Source organism: Aquarana catesbeiana, linkage group LG04, assembly GCF_042186555.1.
Source record: "Aquarana catesbeiana isolate 2022-GZ linkage group LG04, ASM4218655v1, whole genome shotgun sequence".
Lineage (NCBI taxonomy): Eukaryota > Metazoa > Chordata > Amphibia > Anura > Ranidae > Aquarana > Aquarana catesbeiana.
The window spans coordinates 199,135,499-199,152,874 of NC_133327.1; the positions used below are offsets into that span (position 1 = coordinate 199,135,499).

The 17,376-nt window shown below is 40.0% G+C and overlaps 1 protein-coding gene across 2 annotated transcripts in view; it reads left to right on the top strand.

Annotated features, from left to right (window-relative positions):
- Positions 1 to 17,376, top strand: part of RSRC1 (arginine and serine rich coiled-coil 1) — a 531,608-nt gene that overhangs the window by 29,422 nt on the left and 484,810 nt on the right. For both annotated transcript variants that reach the window (XM_073626091.1, XM_073626090.1), the window contains exon 3: positions 13,658 to 13,771. In XM_073626091.1, coding sequence (XP_073482192.1) covers positions 13,658 to 13,771 — 114 coding nt within the window. The remainder of the gene's footprint in view (positions 1 to 13,657; positions 13,772 to 17,376) is intronic.

The following is a 17,376-nucleotide window of genomic DNA, read 5'->3' on the forward strand; positions in this document are numbered from 1 at the left end:
TTTAATGTATATACCACCCCCTCAGATATGTGCTTTTGTTTTCTCATAGGATTCTACCGATAAACCATTGAATTCATCATATTTTTGTTGTTTAGATACCCCAGTAGAAGCATAATATTTATTATAGCGTAGATTGAACAAAACTCGGGGTACAATTTTGTTTTTTTAACAACATCACCTGTGCCTAGTGTATGTATCACAACTGTACAAGATTGTGTAGTATTTAGGTGATTCTTTACTCTTCCAGCAAATCTCTTGTAGTTGGATGTTTTGAAAATTATAATTTTAAGCTGCTTTCCAGGGTAGCTATGGTGTTTAAGCCCAATATAAAGATATAATGTTCAGTGTTCCATTGTGAGATTAATTTTTATGAGGTTGGGGTGTAAGCCCAGTTTTCAACTCTAAACATGGAAAACTAGAAACTCTTCTGTCAGGATTATCACACCTTAGCCAAATGGGTCCATATGTAGGCTCCTGGGACAGGTTTCCAACCATCTATATAAAGAAGATGTGGGATATGTTGGATGAATTTACAGGTGGTCCGCAAGTTGTAGCATTTCTTGAACTGGTTACACCTACTTGAAGTAATGTACCTTCAAGACAACTTTACCAGTCATTTACCTCCCTCCTTTGGTAAAGCTTGGCACCAGCACTAAACGGCACATACCACAATAATACCACTCAGTACAAAGCTAAAAAAAGGTTTTGGTGGGAGTTCCACTTTAGATTTTAATAGCAGAAAACTGAGTCATGTGCTTGACAGTGCGGATATCCAAATGCATTGCACCTACACTGCATTAATATTATAATGCAACCTCAATTTGGATACTGACTGATCTAAAAAATTGTGTTACTAGGTAATTAAAGTGGTTGTAAAGTCAAAGATTACTGCCAGCCCCTCTGTTTTACCAAGCCATACTACTCTAAGTATATGTTTGTATAAAATTATGCCTCCCAAATACCTTATTTCAGATATTTTGTATTTGGTCACGTGACCTCCAGTCGTTCTCCTCCCCCAATCTAAGGGCTACAACGGGAGGAAGCCCTATCTGACATCAACTGTGAGGTTAGGTGACCGCTGTGCTGTCCACTCAGCCCCTCTTGCTGTAGCCCTTAGATCGGGGGAGGAGGGCGGCCGGAGGTAGCATGACCGAACAGAAATCTGAAATAAGAGGCATAATTTTATGCAAACATTTACATTATGTAGTTATAGTATAGCTTGGTGGAACAGAGGGGCTGGCAGTAATCCACTAATAGTGGCAGGAGGAGAGGGGCGAGAGAAATCGCTCACACACAGGAACTGACGAGCAGGGAGGGAGGGTGAGGGGGAAGAAAGAGGAGAGCAGCGGGATGATGGAGGCATGTAAACTGACCACAGTATCATGGATCAGCAAATACCGTGGTCAGTTTATATAGGGGGACATGGGAACAGGCAGGATCAACCCGGTTTTTTACAGCATATAAAGGGACTATGCTGTTTAACCTGCTATAAGGGAACAGTATCCCTTCTCTTTTTTTTCCTCGGTCTGATGGCCAGCCTTATTAGTCCCACTTCCTCTAAGCCCTAGCGGTCTTTGACCCGCCCAAACTGTGATTGGACAATGAGAGAGAAGCAGCGTAGTGATAAGTTTGTCTCTGTCAGTCTGCTCTGCTGCTACCCATGTTTCTTCTTATTGGCCCCTTGTACTGCTTTCTGTCATACTCCAGCTCTGCTGTATAGGGACTGTAAACAAGTCAAATTCGGGCTGTACTACATTAATTTAAAATACACAAATGTTGTAGTATTTATTGCAGAACTGTATTTGCGTCTTTTTATATCTGCCTAGAATGTGGCTTAAAAGATTTGAAATTTTACCACTATTGAGTCCTGAGCGTAAGGATTTGAATAATTTTAGAACCACATCCCAATTTTTAAATACAAAAACATGAAGAAAGTAGGGACTTTAAAGGTGCAAATCGACACAGTTATGTTATAAAATCATTAATTATTTCATATCCATGAAATTCATTTTTGTAATAAAATTCAAAATTACAAGACTGATAAAATCACCAGACACATTTTACATGTTCCATGTTAAAATTGATGCATCCACCTCAATATGTTTCACCAATTTTTTTACACACAGCTTCTTCAGGAGTATATGCATCAATCTAGATTGAATGATAAACCGTCCATAAGAAAAAAATTATATAAAACATATTGTATTTATAACATGAGAACTCTTGCAACAGTATACACTAATATATAAAATAAACAAATCCTTTGTGTTATGCACCCGACAATGCATTGGCTGCTTTGTATTTGTTCTTATATTATGGCTTATATTACATACCTGTTAAATTTCCATCAAATATTATCTATAATTGTAATGGCAGTTGACACTCATGGAGTAATGGTCTGGACAACTGAGTAGACAGCCACAGGGAGGATAAAGGTCCAAGCTATGTAAAATATATATTTGGGATTACAGTCAAAATCTGCATATGGCTATACTGCATGACACTTAATCTTAAATGCATATGTGTTGACTTACAAGGAATCTTTATTCCTAAGTAAACCTCAGGAGCAGTTTAAGATTTTGTTTAATGTCTGAATTATCCAACATCCACAGGGTATGAGGATCCACAGATCTAACGTAAGAATGTATTAGATATTGTTACAAAAAAAAAAAATATATATACATATTGCTCTAATAATTACATTTCAAGCTAGTACTGTTGATGGGGTAGTTATATTTGCCATCAGTAACTAAATATACAGCCATTTGAACCAATTACCCCCCTTAAAACCACTATACTGCTTGCTAAGTAATGTTATTTTCACAATTTTCACGTAAAGAGTCTATCAACTTACTGTGTCAATACCATCAGTTTGTTTGCTCTCTCATGGCTCCAGCAAAATGGCTGCCAGCCAGCCTTTTATCCCCCCCTCCAATGCCGCTCGGCATGTGACGTCAGGAGCGGCACATGGACGCCCGAGGTCCCATCGCGCATGCGCAGAATATGTTCCCAGGCAAACCGAAGGTGACGCTTGAAACAAAGTCCAAGCCTCACTCTCAGAGCCATACAGGGAGGGGCCACGCCCCGCTACAAAGCAAAGACCGCAAACCCCAGCTGAATGTTAAGTTGACCCAGAACACTACGCAGCGCCCCTACACACCAGGAGGGAATGGGTATTGCATCATAGTGTCCCTAGTCAATTAACACAGCGCAGTGTTGATGATTGAGAAATCTCAATCTAAGTAGGACAAGTATTGGCATGCATGTTGCCTGAGCAATCATACATGCACCGGGTGTCCGTGTGGTTATCCATCCACATCCCACAGGATGGTCAACTTATACCAAAATTGAATAATACTCAAATTTAGCAATACTTTTGAATTTTTACACAGCCAATACATTTATCGGAACACAAACACATTTCATAGCATATCATGATAACCTCTTTTGCACATATTTCCATTTAACCTCATCGTACATTGTATCAACAGGCTTTCAGTAGGACTTATAGGAAAGGTTTAAAACTTGAAACAATCAAGATGTGAAATTGTGTAAAAGGAGTTTTATTTTAACAAACTAGTTCTTACCTTGAGCCGGCCATAGATGGTTTGAATCTGAGCTGAGTCGGCAGGGACTGGCTGAGATTCTATCCATTTTTGGGCAGGCTGATTGTACCCAAGTCAATCCATCAATCAACCTGGGTACACGGGAGGGATTATTCCCCCATTAACTCTGGGGGAATAGAGCGATTTTCTTTTCTGCAACCCAGGGTTGCAGGAAAGAAATTTGCATCAAACCTGGCCTGCCTTAGTTTTGGTTTTTGCGACTTGCTGTAATCAAAATTATGCTAGTCAGTTTATTTTTAAACTCTTCATCCAAACACAAAGAGTAGCCTTAGGTAAATAGATTTTTTTTTCTTTTTAAATATATATTCTCAGTCTATTTTGCTTGTAATTTGCTTGTAGGAATAGTGTGCACAGGCTTTTGTGATCAAGTAATGCTTTACTTTTATTCCTTCGTACAAGTCGGTGTGAATGTATGGTAAACACCTGGCAAATGCAGTGTAAATGCATTACAAATGTATTGAGAACCAACCTCAAATGCTTTTGTATTCTAGCACTTCATAAACCAGCCATAGGCAACACAGTACAGGCTGTTGCCTTTAAGTTATGGTAATCACTTATAACAGTATGTCCAATGAGAAAATCTACAGGCTTTAATACTGTTGCCTCAAACACTGTGATAACTGGTCAATAGGCTATATTTGCTGCAATCCTTGAGTATGTAGCCATTTGTAATGGTAATTCCTAGGAGAACTGTAATAACATGCTTGTAGATGAGATATAAAGGAAACTAAAGCTGCTGTTGTACTAGCAGACCTTGCCTTGTAGGGTGCTAGTACAGTAGAGCTATAGACAATTTTGTTTTCATTTTGGATAGAGCAAGGGAGGGTTATAACCCCTGTCAGATTTTTTTTTTCGCCATCTGTGTCCCATTTCAGAGATTTCCCCTCACTTCCTGTCCTAAATCTAAACAGGAAGAAAGAGAAAATCCCTGCAAATTAAGGGAATTTATTGGGGACCTCCAGCTCACCAGAACTAGTGTCCCTATTGTCCCTATTCTCCTCTATCACGTTTCTGGGGAAAACCCAAAATTTGGAATATTCTTTTACTTTCACTTTCAATGATAATGGTAAACAGGACAAATAGAGAGGGTGAGTCTCCCTAATGGGGGCACAGCAACAGCCTTTAGTTATACTTTAAGAAATTACAAATGTAATGTTTGCAGGACGCATTACTATCGATTTACCAATGAATCACAGCAAAAAATTGTGAGCTGTGGCTAAGGTAAATGCTTAAACATCTGTTTTTAGACTTGTTTACCTGTAAAAAAATATATATATATATATATATATATTGAAATGACAGTCACATAGCTTCACATCAAACTTCAAATCAAATAATGGGCGCTGCACCAAACAGTTAAGTTATAAACCAATATTATATCTTCCCTAGTGAACACATCCCACAGTCTTAAATAGCTCAAATAACAAAGAAAGGGAATAGTATAAAACTTGGTGACAATATTAAGTAGTTGGTGCTTTGATAATGAGAAACTCATGACAAATCAATAAAACGTTCTTCAAACAGTGTCCATTTAGGAAAGTCTTTCAAATTCCTGTGCTCTTAAAAAGTGCTCTCTCTATTAACATATACAGTGAAACACACCTCCTTCAAATCCGCTTAGTGCTCCCAAGTTATGCACTTATTAGAACTTTGTGACCCCTTAAAGTAATACTAAACACACACAGTTTAATGTACATTGTCCCTTCTATTTCTGTATGTTGATGATGGCACTGTAATTATTTGATAAAAAAAAAAGTACCTTTTTTCCTAATCAATATACAGCTGTCACGTGACCCAGCTCTTTCCCAGCCTGTCTGCAGGGAAAAATAAGCAGGAGGTGCCTCTAGTCCTCTGCTGCTGGTCACATGTTTAAAAAAAAAAAAAAAAAAACAGCCTTTGGATTACAGAGTAAAAATATCAACTGTTTGTTTTAAATTGTCATACTAATATATATTTGAAATCAAATCTTTATTATTTTGTGTAAACAACATGGTGTGGGGACGAATTTCTGCAAGTCACAGGCTGTGTCATGCCCCTCCAGCCTGTGTCTTAGAATAAGAAGGAGGTGAAGCCTTCATTAATCTAAATGTAATATTCTGCCCCCATTGCGTTTAGCTGGTTAGTGGGCATGGAGGAGGAGGAATAAAGTGGGCTGTCATTTGCCACTGTGTATACACCAACATGTATGACTCGATAGTCACATGGGCTGATCAGATGTGATAGGGAGGAAATGTTCAGCATAGAACCTTAACCACTTAAGGACCAGCCTCATTTTGGATTTTAGGTGTTTACATGTTTAAAACCGGTTTTTCTGCTAGAAAACTACTTAGAACCCCCAAACATTATATATGGTTTTTCTTCTAACACCCTAGAGAATAAAATGTCGGTCATTGCAATACTTTTTTTGCACCGTATTTGCGCAGCGGTCTTAAAAGCGCACTTTTTTTGGAAAAAATTTTTTGAATAAAAAAATAAGACAACAGTAAAGTTAGCCCAATTTTTTTTTTATATTGTGAAATATAATGTTACACCAAGTAAATTGATACCCAACATGTCACGCTTCAAAATTGCGCCCGCTCGTGGAATGGCGTCAAACTTTTACCCTCAAAAATCTCCATAGGTGATGTTTAAAAAATTCTACAGGCTGCATATTTTGCGGTACAGAGGAGGTCTAGGGCTAGAATTATTGCTTTCGCTCTACCGGGCGCGGTGATACCTCACATGTGTGGTTTGACCACCGTTGTCATATGCGGGCGCTACTTGCATATGCGTTCGCTTCTGCGCGCGAGCTCGTCGGGACGGGGGGGGGGTTTAAAAATTTTAATTTTTTTTATTTTTATTATTTAGTTTACATTATTTTATTTATTTTTACACTGTTTAAAAAAAAAAAAAATTGTGTCACTTTTATTCCTATTACAAGGAATGTAAACATCCCTTGTAATAGAAAAAAGCATGACAGGTCCTCTTAAATATGAGATCTGGGGTCAAAAAGACCTCAGATCCCATATTTACACTAAAATGCAATAAAAAAAACCAAAAAGTAATTGAAAAAAATGTGCCTTTTAAGAGGCGTGGACGGAAGTGACGTTTTGATGTTGCTTCCGCCCAGCAGTGTCATGGAGACGAGTGGGCGCCATCTTAGCCTCACTCGTCTCCAGGCACACCACAGGGAAGGATGCGATCGCCTCCGCCGCTACCGGAAAGCGGCGGAGGACACCGGATCGCGGCGGGAGAGGGCCCTCTCTTGCCACCGATAAAAGTGATCTCGCGGTGAATCCGCCGCAGGGACCACTTTTATCTGAAAGCCGGCCGCCGCACGAAAACGGGGATACCGGGGTTATGGCAGTTAGCAGGTGGTGGTCGGTAAGTGGTTAATGGAAACTGAGCATGTGCGGAGTTGCCACCACAGCTACAAAATCTCTGGCTGAATTGGAGACATGAACAGAAGGTGGAGATAGAGAGCAGCAGAATCATTAAGCGACTAAGCATGCACAGCATTTATTGATTCTTTTTTTATGATGTGGGTTTAGTGACACTTTAAGTTAATAAGTGGGTCCAAAACAGCCTTATTCAGTGCTATGCTTCCAGTCAGCCTTCCAGGTCACTTTTTTACACCACCCAATTGTGCTCTTAAAAGCCACTTTTCTCCTCCTCCAACTCTGTATTGCCACTTGATATCTGGAAGATTTTGCCCCCCTCATGACCAGTGCATTTTGTGCTATTCAGCACTGTGCTACTTTGACTAGCAATTGCTTGGTCATAGTAGGAGAGGTTGAAAATTTGAAAAGCAACACAGCACTCAAATTAAATGTATGTCATTTCTTTTACACAAATAGAACTTTCTTTTGCTGATATTTGATCACCACTGGCCTTTTTATTTGTTATTTTAAAAATGAAAATATCGAAATTTTTGAAAAAAACATGTTTTTCTTAGTTTCTGTTATTGATTTTGTAAACAGAATCTTTCTTCATAAATTTAGGTCAAAATGTTTTCTGCTACATTTTTTTGGGTAAAAATAATCCAAATCAATGTATATTATTGGTCAATCCTGATGAACTGATGTCTTATCTCATTTCTTGAGGCCCTAAAACTACAGTGGATATAAAAAGTCTACACACCCCTGTTAAAATGTTGGGTTTCTGTGATATAAGCAAATGAGACAAAGATACTAATTTTAGAACTTTTTCCACCTTTTTAATGTGACTTATAAACTGTACAACTCAATTGAAAAACTAAAATATTTTTTTTTGGGGGGGGAGAGTAAACATATAAAACTAAAATAATGTGGTTGCATAAGTGTGCACACCCTCTTATACCTGGAAATATAGCTGTGTTCAGAATTAAGCAATCACATTCAAATGTTAAATAGGAGTCGGTACACACCTGACATCATTTAAAATGCCTCTGATTAACCCCAAATAAAGTTCAGCTGTTCTAGTAGGTCTTTCCTGACATTTTCCTAGTCGCATCCTACAGCCATGGTCTGCAGAAAGCTTCCAAAGCATCAGAGGGATCTCACTAGTAAAAGGTATTAGTCAGGAGAAGGGTACAAAAAGAATTTACAAGGCATTAGATATACCATGGAACACAGTGAAGACAATCATCATTAAGTGGAGAAAATATTGCACAACAGTGACATTACCAAGAACTGGACGTCACTACAAAATTGTTGAAAAGACAAGAAGAAAACTGCTCAGGGAGGCTGCCAAGAGACCTACAACAACATTAAAGGAGCTGCAGAAATATCTGGCTAGTATTGGCTATGTGATACATGTGACCGATTGGCAACACGTAAGCCTTTTCTTACAAAGAAAAACATCCAAGTCCAGCTAAAATTTGCAAAAACACATCTGAAGTCTCCCAAAAGCATGTGGGAAAATGTGTTCTGATCTGATGAAACCAAGGTTGAACTTTTTGGCCATGGCCAAAAGATATGTTTGGCGCAAAAACAACACTGCACATCACCAAAAGAACACCATACCCACAGTGAAGCATGGTGGTGGCAGCATCATCCTTTGGGGCTTTTTTTCTTCAGGTGGACCAGGGGCCTTAGTCAAGGTAAAGGGAATTATGAACAGTTCCAAATACCAGTCAATATTGGCACAAAACCTTCAGGCTTCGGCTAGAAAGCTGAACATGAAGAGGAACTTCATCTTTCTGCATGACAGCGACCCAAAGCATACATCCAAATAAGCAAAGGAATGGCTTCAACAGAAGAAGATTAAAGCTTTGGAATGGTCCAGCCAGAGCCCAGACCTGAATCCGATTGAAAATCTGTGGGGTGATCTGAAGAGCGCTGTGCACAGGAGATGCCCTTGCAAGCTAACAGATTTGGAGTGTTTTTGCAAAGAGTGGGCAAATATTGCCAAGTAAAGATGTGTCATGCTGATAGACTCATACCCCAAAAAAACTGAGTGCTGTAATAAAGGTAGTATTAGTTTAAAGCAGGATTGGCAAAAAATCCCCCATTGGTACACCCCTCACACAAAACACTAAAAAGTTATTACATTAGTGAAATTGCTTACCATTGAAGAGAAAAGTCTAATTGAATTTTCAGGAAGTGCTCTCTCTCTCTAATTCAAAAAATGCATCATGTATTCTTCCAAAAAGGAGCTGTTAGAACAGTAATTACATCGTATCCTCTCCCCTCTCTCTAACTACATTTCCCATGAACCTTCGGGAATTGCAATGAATATGGGGGTGTACACTGGGCCTGTACATGTAAATGTGAACAAGCCCACTTCAACATAAATCACACCCCTCATTCTGCATCCAGCAAGCCATACTACTCAGTAGCACACAGCAGGATAGATGGGTTACAGCCTTATAAATGCAAAGCATGTTTGTGCTCTCTCCCTCCAGCCACAACAGGAGATAAACATATTGCCCTTACTTGCTTTATGTAATCATTACTGAACTGTAGACACATGTCCATAATTATAAATTATACAGACTGTACTCTGCTGTATTTCAATATTAGAAATATTCCTCCCCCTGCTGTATGTTTCTAACAGCAATCAGTGCTTGTATGTTGTATGTGAGAACATCCCTATGTGCACCACAGAAATAAAGAGCCGGGACACGCTGCTTTACATCGGCTTGTGGCACAAGTAAATGTCAGCATGAGAAAAAAAAAAAGTGCAGCAATAACTTACTAAAAACACAATAAAGGTGGAACCCTCTAATGTATGGCAATCTCCATAAACTTCAATATAAGTGCGGTCTCCCCATCGGTGCCCATAAGTGCGGTCTCCCCATCGGTGCCCATAAGTGCGGTCTCCTCATTGGTGCCCATAAGTGCGGTCTCCTCATTGGTGCCCATAAGTGCGGTCTCCTCATTGGTGCCCATAAGTGCGGTCTCCTCATCGGTGCCCATAAGTGCGGTCTCCTCATCGGTGCCCATAAGTGCGGTCTCCTCATCGGTGCCCATAAGTGCGGTCTCCTCATCGGTGCCCATAAGTGCGGTCTCCTCATCGGTGCCCATAAGTGCGGTCTCCTCATCGGTGCCCATAAGTGCGGTCTCCTCATCGGTGCCCATAAGTGCGGTCTCCTCATCGGTGCCCATAAGTGCGGTCTCCTCATCGGTGCCCATAAGTGCGGTCTCCTCATCGGTGCCCATAAGTGCGGACTCCTTATCGGTGCCCATAAGTGCTGTCTCATCATCTGTGCCGTTGCGGCATCCAGTATTTCGTATACAAGATCTGTCACAGCCCAAGATCTCCCGCTCTGTCACTTGGCCGGTGTCTCGCAGTGATCCCCGCTCTGCATTGAGAGATGGCTGGCGGGGGGGGGGCGGTGTTGGCAGGGAGCAGAGGAGGAGGAGTAGGGATACCACCTCAATGGGCGGTACAGATCGGGGGCTGTGAGACCCCTCCGTCCACTACAGCAAATGGGGACGGAAGTACAAGTCCCTGCTTGCTTTTAGGGAACTACTGGTGGGAAGTGACAAGACCGCTGGCTGGGAGTACATAGTCGGTGAAGGTAGGAGATCAGCAACAAGGACATGGGGAAACCGTTTTTTCCCGGAGTTCTGCTTTATGGGTGTGCACACTTATGCAATCATATTTTATTTTTTTATTTTTACTTCCCTCCACCTAAAAGATTTCAGTTTGTTGTTCAATTGAGTTGTACAGTTTATAGGTCACATTAAAGGTGGAAAAAGTTCTGAAATTATTTATCTTTGTTATTTTTTTACATCACAGAATCCCAACATTTTAACAGGAGTGTATATGATAGAGAAAATGTAGCGCATAATGAATATATGTGTAATCAAAGTACAAACGGTTTTCCTCAATTGTGCTTCAATCCAACAAAGTATTGGTGATTCATCAATCAAATAACATGTGATGTATATAAAGTCTATAATAATAAAATAAGTGAAGACTTTAATGTCCCACTAAATAAAAATGGATGTAATTCGAAGAGGGATGGTGTTCCAACATTTGGCAGAAGATTAAATCCGCAGGAAAGGCACATCAACCAGATGAAACAATCATGGAAACGGTGGTGTGTAGAAAACTCTTACCAGATCCTGTGAATTCCCTTGTCAGCGACAGGGAATCAAATGAGCAGGGTGCCACCCAGGGCAAAAGGAAGGATGTCCTGACACTCGAACCGTCCAGACTGGACTCTGCGTGTATCTCCGGGGGCCACCAGGTAGGTCCTCTCAGTGGATAACCAGGGCACGGATCAGAAAAGTGAAGACATCTCACGTGGAACTGGAGTAAGAACTTGATCTCATTCAGATGGTATGTGGAAAGAGAAAATAGGCCTCCACATAGTGCAGATAAAAATGGGGTATTTTTTATTTCTAAAAAAAAAGCCTTATTACAATAAAAACGTGATCACAATATAAAAAGCAGAGTGGGCAACATGGAGGATGCTGAATAAGCCCGACGCGTTTTTGACCTAGGGGTTTTCTACTGGGGTCTTCTACTGCCCCAGTAGAAGACCCCTAGGTCAAAACGTGGGGTCTCCTCATCGGTGCCCATAAGTGCGGTCTCCTCATCGGTGCCCATAAGTGCGGTCTCCTCATCGGTGCCCATAAGTGCGGTCTCCTCATCGGTGCCCATAAGTGCGGTCTCCTCATCGGTGCCCATAAGTGCGGTCTCCTCATCGGTGCCCATAAGTGCGGTCTCCTCATCGGTGCCCATAAGTGCGGTCTCCTCATCGGTGCCCATAAGTGCGGTCTCCTCATCGATGCCCATAAGCGCGGTCTCCTCATCGATGCCCATAAGCGCGCTCTCCTCATCGGTGCCCATAAGTGCAGTCTCCTCATCGGTGCCCATAAGTGCAGTCTCCTCATCGGTGCCCATAAGTGCAGTCTCCTCATCGGTGCCCATAAGTGCAGTCTCCTCATCGGTGCCCATAAGTGCGGTCTCCTCATCTACTGCCCCAGTAGAAGACCCCTAGGTCGAAATGCGTCGGCCTTATTCAGCATCCTCCATGTTGCCCACTCTGCTTTTTATATTGTGATCACGTTTTTATTGTAATAAGGCTTTTTTTTTTTAAATAAAAAATACCCCATTTTTATCTGCACTATGTGGAGGCCTATTTTCTCATTCCACATACCATCTGAATGAGATCAAGTTCTTACTCCAGTTCCACGTGGGATGTCTTCACTTTTCTGATCCGTGCCTTGGTTATCCACTGTGAGGACCTACCTGGTGGCCCCCGGAGATCCACGCAGAGTCCAGTCTGGACGGTTCGAGTGTCGGGACATCCTTCCTTATGCCCTGGGTGGCACCCTGCTCATTTGATTCCCTGTCGCTGACAAGGGAATCCACAGGATCTGGTAAGAGTTTTCTACACACCACCTTTTCCATGATTGTTTCATCTGGTTGATGTGCCTTTCCTGCGGATTTAATCTTCTGCCAAATGTTGGAACACCATCCCTCTTCGAATTACATCCATTTTTATTTAGTGGGACATTAAATTCTTCACTTATTTTATTATTATAGACTTTATATACATCACATGTTATTTGGTTGATGAATCACCAATACTATGTTGGATTGAAGCACAATTGAGGAATACCGTTTGTACTTTGATCACACATATATTCATTATGCGCTACATTTTCTCTATCATGTATTTATTGTTTTTGTCACATTATATGTAGCAGCTTTTTTCTTTGCATTTTGTTAGCGCAGTGTTTTTTCTATACACTTAACAGGAGTGTATAGACTTTCTATATCCACTGTAAATAAGTTCCCCTCAATTCCCAACCCGTCCATCTGGGGATAGAAAAATCTCCTCCCTGATCACGGGTAGTAATAATACATTTCCCACTTGCAGCAAACCTGAATATCAGCAGACTTTGGAAAGCTTCTGAACCCCCCTCGATAACGTCCACACTTACAGAACTTAATCTTCAATGTGAGATGGAGAGACTAGTGACTAGAAAAAATGTATGCATAGCTAAGTTTTTCTTTTTCAGTGGTCTTCATGGTTATCACATCCTAGCTGCACTGTACAAATATAATGATTCTTGTTAAACACTAGTTCATTTAATTGGTTTGCTGGTGCTCCTTTTCCACTTCCCTCCCTCCCCTTCCCATCCTTACCCCCTCTCTACTCCTCTGGAGCCACCTCTACCAATACCTCTGGATGGAGGCATATGTTTACTGATCTGTATTGAATTTCACACTGCATTGACTGTTTTGAGTATTTTCCATAATTTATCTGTGCTCCAGTGGGAACATCTGACAAGATTTCACATGTAAATGCTAACTCTTTATATGAAACTAATAAAGAATATAGAAACGTTATAAAACTAAATACGTTTATTTTTGGTACTTATTGTATTTTTTTTACATACTGTCAACAGTGCGGTACAGTGTCATCATATGACTGGTATGGTGGTGATCAGGGATACTGACTTGTGACAGTAAAGTACCATCCAATCTTATATATCATCACATGCCATTCTATTATATAAGCCTAACAACTATATATAGTTTATGTATATGGCTAATCATGTGCAGTTTTTAGATATAATTTTATACTTTTTCATCTGTTCATGTTTTAGACGCAGACATCGGTCTAGCAGTGAATCATCGTACAGTTCAAGGAGAAAGCGCAGTCACAGCAGGTCAAGAGATAGAGGAAAGTCGCGGAAAGTCCACAGATCAAGGATATCAAGGTGATTTTGTCATTTTAGGATGACCCGCCATTCATTTAAAGGAATAAATAAATCTGCTAAATAAATATACTGTACATTGCAATAACGAAGTCACAGTGAATACCCAATATTTTGCCAGAGGTTTTGCTTAGTAATTGCAAGCTGGAAAAAATGATAGGGAGCATTGCCTAAGTTCTCCCTCTTTGTCCTCCATTGAAGTTACTCCAATGGATATCCATGTACTGTCAGTGCAAATAAGGCACAGAGACTGAACAGTGTTCTCTATTGCTCCATGCTCAGGTTTAGCAAAGTCAACTCAGAGGCCTAGACAATAAGAAATTCACTTACAGGTCTGTCATATAAACCAAGCATTTTCTTAACAGTTCTTTTCTCTTTTTGAGAGAGTTGTTTGTTTTTTAAAAATGCATTGGGCATTGGCAAATTTTGGTATACCAAGGATTACCTAACATATCCCTACCATTTCAAAACAATCTGCACAAAGCTGTTTTGGTATAAGAAAAATGTAAATGCCTTCCTCTCTTCCTAACGAATGATCCTCTGGTCAGAATTCCTACAGTATGAAGGCTGCATAGAAATTGCCAGTTCAGGAATGTCAGTCTCCTGTGTTACTGCAGTGCTCGGTGGACTCCCACATCGCTACATGTTCTCTGCAGACTTTACAGGAAGATGTCTCATGGTTGGAATGGTATTGGGAAGTGCAGGAGAGATTAGTATTTATATTCTTTGCTGGGGCAGCTTTGTGCAGATTTTATTTCAACTTGACAGTGTCATTTTACAGGATAACCAATGCCAAGAACAAAAATATAATATTTTGCAACTTACCGATTCTTAGATGTGGTGGCTGTATTAGTTTTCTTTTTTCAGGTAAAGAATATTTTAGCCAATGCAGAAATTGCCTCTTGATTTTGCTAGACATGCTGCATCCTTGTTACTTCCTGGGACCTGAACAGAAAGCAAAGTGATTTTTCTTATGTAAACTACCAAACCCATCATCCCCTATATAATGGAGTTGAACCATAGGCAGGCATGTTTGAAGTACAGCCTGAGTAGCAACCATGTGTCACCCACCCAGGGACAGATTGTGTATTATTTATACTATTACCAGGTGAAAATAAAGGTAAAAAAATCGAATGAATAAAACAAATGGAACCACCCAATCGAAGGGCTAGTATACTGCAATATATTACATTTTGTTTTTTTGGGGGTTATACATGCCTTTAGCAATAATTGATTAGAAAATATAAAAAATATTCTGTACTATAACTGGTGGATGCTTTATCATTGATGGATGTTCACACCATGTAGAATTTAAAAACTATCAATATAGATGGATAAGCTAACAAATGGGGAAGGGCCCCACACGTAAATTTGCTCTCATGCACAAACTGTGCAACTCAGCACAATGTCTGACCTCTGATATAGGAAAGGCCATTTGCTCTGTAGGAAGTGTCCAAAATTCAATTGGCCTAGGCAGTGAGTGTGACTTTCACCAAACAATGTCTGCTGGAATATCAACCACTGCTATTTAAAATACATGGTTCTAAAAGATTCACTCGCACTGACATTCAGAAGACATTCTGTTTGCTGAATGCCAGATTCTCTACTTTTAAAATATACCCCAAAGCATATCTAAAGTCAGAACCCTTTTTCTTATTTTTGGATATACTAGGAAATTGTTATGGCCCCGTCAGTTTTATTATTTTTTTGTTTGTGTCCTGTTGAGAAGATTTACTCTTCACTTATTATCCAAGAGACACTGCAATAAGAAGATCTCTACAAAGTGTGGGGATATGCCCTCTTCGACAGTTGTCATCAGAACAGCTATGCCCTTTGGAAGATTTCCCCTCATCTTCTGTTCCTGTGACCATTCAAACATCTTGCATTTTCTCACTTCCTGTAGTAGAGACCATGGTTTACAGGATCGGCAGGAAAGCCTGGTACACACTAGCAGTTTTTTGTTTTGTTGAACCAGCGGGCTGAACGAAATAAAAACTGAAGAGCTCAGGAGGAGCCCTGTACTTACTATCTGATGTTAGTACAGCGATCTGCCCCGCTGAGCTATTGTGTTCTGACAGGGTGACAGCCCCCCCCACAAGAACACCTTAGTCAGCACTCTCAGCCATTGACTAAAAGTGCTGATCGGATGCCGATCGGCAGACATTTTTCGGTCCTACCCCTTCAAGAGAAGATATAGATTGATAGATAGATATATATATATATATATATATATATTAATATTAATATTCTTTAATGATTTGACCTATGTGCATATTGCTTAACTTCTATAGGCTCCATGATGACTATGTTCTATAAGAATTTTCCTGCTGTGATCTCCACTATGATGTTTGTTATAAACTGAATGTACTGTCATACCTTGGATTAAATGTTAAAAGTGCAAGAATAATAACGTGTTTGTACTGCTCAATTCCTACTAAACCATGACTTCTAGTGAATGTGATCTATGTATATTTCATGCCAAATGGCAACTGTTTTATTCTTCGTTTTGCTACCGTTTATGCCGTACCATCATAAAAGATGTTAACAGGAGGTAACCAATCAGGGATGGGTATTTGTGGTGCATACTGGTAGATCTCAAAAACTTTCTTCACACATTTATGAATATTTAAATTGCTTTATCTACATATGATGCCTTTTGTTTATGCCCAAGCAAAAGTATTTTTAACTTTGTGTTTTACTGTGTATCTGTGAGATTTTAACATATGGTAAACTGAATGCAAGACTGCAGCAAGCACCCCAGCAACCTTCCTGCATGTTCAGTTTATTTTATAGTGTCTTAGGAGGCTCAAAACCTGAGAGATTCTATCATTCTAATTTCTACCAGAACTTGGATTGACCTATTCCAGTCTGCCCACTTATATTGCCACCCTGCCCCCCTGGCCACTAAGAAGGATAGGTGTCATCCTTGACCAGTATGTGGACGTGGGAGGGAGGCATGTCTTATTGCAATTGTAATAATAGTGCAACTAAATTTGGATTTTCCCTGGGTACTTTGAGTATAACTAATATTTTAGGAAGTCAGATGTTTGCTATAAAGAAAAGTACTGCATTAAAACATAAAAACTATTTGGATCAAAAATGGCTACATATCTTAACTTTGCTGAAACAAAACTTATTGTATATTGTGTTCCTTGTCCCTGGTGCATATGAATACATTTAGTTGTGGTCTGTGTCCACTCCTGGTCCTCAATGGCAGAGTAACACATTTAATTTTCTTGCATTTCTTCACCGGTGCTATCAGTAACCACAATGAAGTATGCGAGAGACGCAGTTAAGTTTTTATGAAGATGTGGGGTACCAGGATAATTCTGTAGTAAACAAAAAAAATTGCTCAAGTCTTATAGTTGAGGGCATGGTGCTTTCGATTAGTTAAAATGCTCGATGGAAGCATTGAGAAAACAAATTTTACAAAACGTATACTAAAACTCTGAACTGTAAGTTTAACAGGGAAACACAAGAACCAGCCAGTATCTGGTAAGGTTAGGCTAAAGTTAGTAAAGCAGATCTGGCTGCAGAGTATTAATGTGTAACAGTGAGGTCTTATAGGTAAGACTAACAAGCTTAAAGCGGGGTTCCACCCAAATTTT